The sequence below is a fragment of the Cryptomeria japonica genome, chromosome 6 (genome assembly GCF_030272615.1).
Source record: "Cryptomeria japonica chromosome 6, Sugi_1.0, whole genome shotgun sequence".
Classification (NCBI taxonomy): domain Eukaryota; kingdom Viridiplantae; phylum Streptophyta; class Pinopsida; order Cupressales; family Cupressaceae; genus Cryptomeria; species Cryptomeria japonica.
The window spans coordinates 32,887,484-32,894,322 of record NC_081410.1 but is presented as its reverse complement, the minus strand read 5'-3'; the positions used below and the strand labels follow the sequence as shown (position 1 = coordinate 32,894,322).

Genomic DNA, 6,839 nt, shown 5'->3' with positions numbered 1-6,839 from the left:
TAAACTATTTTCTTACTATGTTTTTAAATTTTTATTTTATTACCAATAGATAATTCTTCGTGAAATATTAATTTTTTCAAATATAGATGTATTTTTTATTAGGTAAATTGGGATATATGACCTAAACCATATACATAACAACCAAATAGGCAAAAAAGAGGGATCTCACAAGCAGTGAGATGGCCAAAACTAGAAAGACCATACGCATTCAAACATAAGCTTTTGACTAGAAAAACAAACTGGTGGGAGAAAAGGGTCTCGACCTTGAAGTAAAGCCTACATTTTCAAACCAATGAGTTTTGAAAGGAACCTTGAAACCTTTTACTCATAGAAACACCATGAAATGAGACATTCATAAATAGGGAATGGGCTGACATGGAGTCTAGAAATAGTAGAAGAGATAACCAACCATCAACTAAGAGTAGAAGAGAAAGGAAATAGATAGGATAATAAAAGAAGAAGAAGGAAGCCAACCACTCAAAGAGGAAATGGGATTAGTTGAAATGTTGATCTCATAATCCTTTTCTCACTGAACTTTGACTAGAAACCTACTTGTAGCCAAGTACTACCATCTCAAAGTTAAATCCCCTGCACACTCTACATCTAAAGCCGCCTCAATAGGAATAGATGCAACATAACTCTCCAAGGGTTTCACCTCAATAGAACCAAGAGAAAGTCTTTCCATAGAGTCCACCTTAGAATGGCTAAGAGGAATGCTAACAATAGATTCCACCTCTAAAGGACCTATAGGATTGAAGCCAATCTTGAGTTCCACCTCAATAGGACCAACAAAGAATAAATAGGAAAATATGCAGTAGATGCCCCCCTCAAAAATGCTTGAGATAGAAAGCTTAATAAAAAATACTAGAAAACAACACCTGGGTAGCACCCAGATCCACTCTCCAATGGAAAGAAGAGCAAAAGAAGACTCAACGGCCACCCACTATGAGACAACTCTTGCAGGGCATTAAAACCTCTCAATCTAGGAATGGGGGAGAAACCTAGTCATCTCCATCTTCATCAAACTCTCCTCCATCCTATGTATCCTCCCCTATTATACATCTATGTTAGTATTAACAATGTTATCCATTTTTTGTTTGGTGTCTATCAATTTTGCACATAAAAATAAGCATTTAATGCACCTAATAGTTCCAACTTGCATCGACTTTTAGATGAACCCAATTCAAAGCTAACACAATCAAGAATATTCACCTACGACTTAAAAATAAATAAAAACTCTAGCAATAAGATGCGAAAGACTGGTTCTAATTTCTTCAATTTGAAGGACATTGCGTAGGAGCTTAAAAAATTGAGGGTAAATACCCATATTTGAGGATGCAATTTCATTTTTATAACCAAGCATCTAGGAGCAAAGTTAGAAAATATTTCACATGGTGTTGACTCTTGTGACCACAAGATAGCTCTAAAATCATATTTGACCATATCCCAAAACTCATTTTTTTAAACCCCCACTTACATGCTATAAGTTTTGAAGAAAATAATAGTTAAAAAAATTGTATTGTTATATAAAATGAAACATAAACATATAAACCCAAATCTTAATATTTATCCAAACATGCAAAGAAATTTGCTACATTCTTAAATCTTTATTCTTTAAAATTGAAAAGGAAGATTTTTTTGACCAAAAAGGCAAAGAAAACTTCTACACTCTTTAACCTTTATTCTTTAAAATTCAAAAGAAGGAAAATGTGTCCAAACACTCAAAGAAATGTGCTACACTTTTTAACCTTTACTCCTTAAAATTGAGGAAAATCTTTGTCCAAATATGCAAAGAAAACCGCTACATTCTTTAACCTTTATTCTTTAAAACTTATTTGAAAGAAAATCTTTGTCCAAACACACAATTAACCTTTATTCTTTAAAATTGAAAAGGAAGGAAAGAAATCTTTCTCCAAACGTTCAAAGACAACTACTACATTTTTTAATCTTTATTCTTCAAAATTAAAAAAGAAAAAAAAATTTGTTCAAAAATACAAAACACTCTTTAACCCTATTCTTTCTTTTAAGAACATGAATCATCTCAAAGCTAGAGCTATTTGAAACCTCTCCTATGAAAATTGAAACCCAAAATAAATAAACAATAAATAAATAATCTCAAAATACAAGCTATTGAAACCCCCTAAATGAAACCCAATGTACCAAAATTGACTGACATGATATTTCCCAAGATACAAAGAACTCTTTAACCTTATTCTTTATTTTAAAATGAATCATCTCAAAAGTAGGGTTAATGTGAAACGTCCCATATGAAAATTGAAACCTAAAATAAATAAACAATAAATAAATAATCCCAAAGTACAAAGTACATGATATAGAAAGCTCCTGTACGAGAATGAAGAAGATATTTCCACACGAAATTTGGATGAAAATTCGTCATTCAAACTAAATTCCAAATCCTTTCCGCGTACGAAGCCGGCCATGTGAATTCACGGTCTGCATCACCAAGGAATACAATACCTTGACTGTTCTTCCCCACTACGTTTGTCCCACTCTCTCACGTGTAGGTAGCACAAACCAAACCCTATTTGTACATATTCTCTGCGCACAAACCATATTCCTACAACTTGTAGTGCAATAGAATATGAACGGGGAAAGATTCCCCAGATTTTTCGGTACGTTTCAAAGATGACAGCTTTGAAGATGGTTTCCTGGAAGACAACAACTACTCTACTTCTTTCTCCTTCCCTTAGTCGTCAATTTCGGCAATAGCTACGCAGCGGACAAAACGGCCCGCCCATGCCATGCCGGGAGCCTTCCCATCCCCATCCCCTATGCCATCACCGTCCAGTCAAACGGTCCCATCAAAAAAAAATTACTCGGGAACGGAGATGCTTCGATTGTTGTGCGGACTACTCCATACTTTGAAAAGGAAGGAGGTTTTTTAATGTTTGTTTTATTTGTTTATTTTTATATGAAGTTTTTTATATGTTTATATTATTATTATTTTTTTTTATATATGAATTTTTAAATGTGTATATAATATTTTTATTGTTATAATATTATTTATTTAATAAATTTATTAAATTATAATGTTCAAATTTTAAGTAAATCTATAAAATAAATAATTTTAAAATTTATTTAAACTTAAAATATAACTACAAAAATTTACTTAAGTACAAGTTGTGCAGATCGGTACGGTTTGCTGGGATCGTTTGAGTAGATGGTGATGATGGCATGGGGGGAGGGGGATGAAAAGGCATGGCATGGGCGGGCCATTTTGTCCGCTCCGTAGCCATTGCCGTGAGTAAACGCATCGATGGAGTGGGGCAATGGCTACGCAGCGGACAAAATGGCCCGCCCATGCCATGCCTTCTCACCCCCCTCCCCCATGCCATCATCACCATCTACTCAAACGGTCCCAGCAAACCGTACCGATCTGCACAACTTGTACCTTAACTCGGGAAAGGAAATGCTCCCCGTTATGCTCCCCGTTGCCTCAACTGTTGTGCTAACTACCCCGTTCCGAGAAAAAGAAGGAGCAATTTTTTAGTATAAAGTTTTGTATATGTTTATATTATCATTTTATTTGTTTTTTTATATAATGTATATGTTTATGAAGTAAATTTTTGTAGTTATATTTTAAGTTTAAATAAATTTTAAAATTATTTATTTTATAGATTTACTTAAAATTTGAACATTATAATTTAATAAATCTATTAAATAAATAATATTATAACAATAAAAATATTATATACACATTTAAAAATTCATATAAAAAATAATAATAATAATAATATAAACATATAAAAAACTTCATATAAAAATAAACAAATAAAACAAACATTAAAAAACTTCCTTCCTTTTCAAAGGATGGAGTAGTCCGCAATCTCCGTTCCCGAGTAAAATTTTTTTGATGGGACCGTTTGACTGGATGGTGATGGCATGGGGGATGGGGATGGGAAGGCTCCCGGCATGGCATGGGCGGGCCGTTTTGTCCGCTGCGTAGCCATTGCCGTCAATTTCCGGGTGACCTTCCGCGCAATGCAGTTCCATTGCAATTCATTATAATCTTAACAACCCAACTCCATATTGCAATGTTGTCTTATCGGCCATGGAGATTTCAGGATTGAGTAAGTTTGAGAAGATTGGACAGTATTTGCTTGGTGACGATGCGATTTCTGCCTGCACTCTCCTTCAACATCTCCATCAATCCACTGATTTCGTTGAAGCGAGTAAGGAAAATGGTATCTTAGTACAGAAGGCCGAGAACGCTTCAGATGAAAACTGGACTGCAAATAATAATTTGCAGAATGATAAACGTTCAGAGATGAGAAATGAATGCGGAAAGAAAGGGAACAAGCTATACAGAGGAGTGAGGCAACGACGATGGGGGAAGTTTGCAGCAGAAATAAGAGACCCAGCAAAAGGGCGGCGCATTTGGCTGGGCACCTTCCCCACTGCAGAAGCTGCTGCTGTAGCGTATGATCGTGCAGCCTTCAAAATACGTGGAGCCAAAGCTTTGCTCAACTTTCCCCACAGCATTAATTCCTAGAATTTCTTTTTATTTTTATACTAATCTAGATAGGCTGAAATCTCTTGAACTGGAGCGAAGGATTGGAGTATCCCAAAAATAGTAATAGGCTTCAGTTAATTTTGCATTCTCGATGCATAATTGTGTTCTTTATCATGTTCAGAATGAATTGGTTATAAAAAAATAAAAATCTATTAGATTGAATTCAGCAGTATGTTCATATCATTCAAGATATAACAATCATGTTGTTCCACATAGAGATCCTTATGTTTCTTTATAATCTATGTTTATAAATGAAACAAAAAAGTAATTAACTGTTTTTTGTCAAATCAAGAGATAGATCATAAGTCTATGTTGAAAAAATATATTCATATGTGGACATCTTGAGAATAAAGACTGTTTTATATTAATCTAGGTAGACTGAAATATTTTTAGAATTTTTTTATTTTTATATTGATTTAGATAGGGTGAAATCTCTTGGACTAGGAGCGAAGGATTGAGAATCTTCATAAAAATACTAATGAAAACAGGCTTCTGTTTATTTTAGATTATTGATGCATAATTGTGTTCTTTACCATCTTCAGAATATATTGATTATAAAATAACAAAAAACTATTAGATTAAATTCAATAATATGTTCATATCATTCAAGATTTCACAAAATCATGTTGCTTGATATAGAGATCCTTACGTTTCTTTATAATCTATGCTTATAAATAATAAAAAAATGACTAACTTGTCAAGCCAATTTTGTCAAGCCAAGAGATAGATCATAAGCCTATGTTGAAATATATACACATGTGAACTTCTTGAGAGTAAAGGCTATTTTTCCTCTTATAATCATAAATTTTCATAGACACTAAATAATGTATTATGTCCGGAATGGATAAAATAGGGTGCCTATGTGTGAGTAAGGATATTATTCATGATTTATATATTCTCTCCGCCTGTGCCAAATTACATTATAGACATCCATCAACAGATAATGGAAGGGGCATTGTTGTCAAATATTATAGTTTTGAAATTCTCTGATTTGCATGTTTGGAAAATGTGGAAGAATAGAAAGATATGCATGAAATGGGTTTTGGGTTTTGGTTGGATGCTCTCAAAATGTTTGAATTAATGAAGTATTCTAGAACATATCGTAACATTATAAGTTCTGCTCGTGTTTTATGTGCATGCTGTCATTCTGGTTTAGTGGATGAGGGTTGTATATATTTTAATTACACAAGTAACCCTTATCACATTATCCTACAATTTATTGTTGTGTCCATGTTTGAGCTACTCAGCTTAACCTCAGTATCTTGAGGACAACCTAAACTTTTTGATTAAGATGTGGTAGTTGTGTGGATGTGTTTTTTTGTGCCTGGTTACATATGACTGTAGGCTTAAGAGTCTTTACAATGACATTTTTTTATTTGGATCTTAAAAGTTTTATGAGTTATTATACAAATGCGGGAAGATGGTGTGAGCACTGTGAGGTTTAAATGGTAAATAGATTAATAAATAATAATAAATAAAAAAGATTTCTAGATATAGTTAAATTGAAGGCTATAAAATGGTGTGTGTTTTTATGTAGGCTATAGATCACATTTACAGACATAGGAGATCTGTGCAAAGTTGAAGAGATTGACCTGGAAGATGAAGGCAACTGGGCATTCCCCAAATTCAAGACACTTATTTGGTGATGTAAAAAAGTAGGGAAAATAATTATTTCTTTGCCACCATAATGAAAAGCTGGCAATTACTTTTGGTTCGTTAGATGTACCCCTAGAACAACTATTATAGTTATTAAGAGCCTTCGATATGTGTTGATCGCCAACTATTTCCATCATTTTAAATAGGTAGAATGTTCTTGTGGAGATTATTGGTAATGCTAACTAAAGTGATTTGAAATATAGACTCACAATATAATAATGTGCACTATATCACAACTATAATAATGAAGGAACAAGATTCTTTTCTCCAGAAAGTAAAAAACTAGTTTTGTTTTAGTTTTGGATGCTTGACAATCTAGAGTATGATGTTGGCTTTATAAAATTATATACATAGTGTATATACACTATTTGGGTATTTGTCAAAAATGTCTTTTATGTTAACATGGACATTTAATAGAATTTTTTGTAGACTCCTACATATGTATGAAATGAAAAGTTGGATCATGACATGGAGGAAATAATTACATTTTCTATTTTGTATAGTTATTTTGATTGGATTAATTGTCAGAATGGGACATCACAAATCAATTGAAGGGGCAATAATTTCATAAGCATGGACATGTAATTGATTGACTAACTAACTAGGAGCATCTAATCATATATGATAGTGTCTAAAGGGTGTATGTCTA

General features: G+C 33.1%; 1 protein-coding gene across 1 annotated transcript; it reads left to right on the top strand.

Moving 5' to 3' along the window:
• Positions 1–4,072: 4,072 nt before the first annotated feature.
• LOC131069923 (ethylene-responsive transcription factor 1A) lies at positions 4,073–4,513 on the top strand. Its single transcript, XM_058005470.1, has one exon. It carries the CDS (start codon positions 4,073–4,075, stop codon positions 4,511–4,513), a length of 441 nt encoding a protein of 146 aa, XP_057861453.1.
• The last annotated feature ends 2,326 nt before the right edge of the window (positions 4,514–6,839 follow it).

Coding starts and splice junctions, on each gene's coding strand:
- LOC131069923 (XM_058005470.1), top strand. CDS start 4,073: ATGGAGATTTCAGGATTGAGTAAGTTTGAGAAGATTGGACAGTATTTG.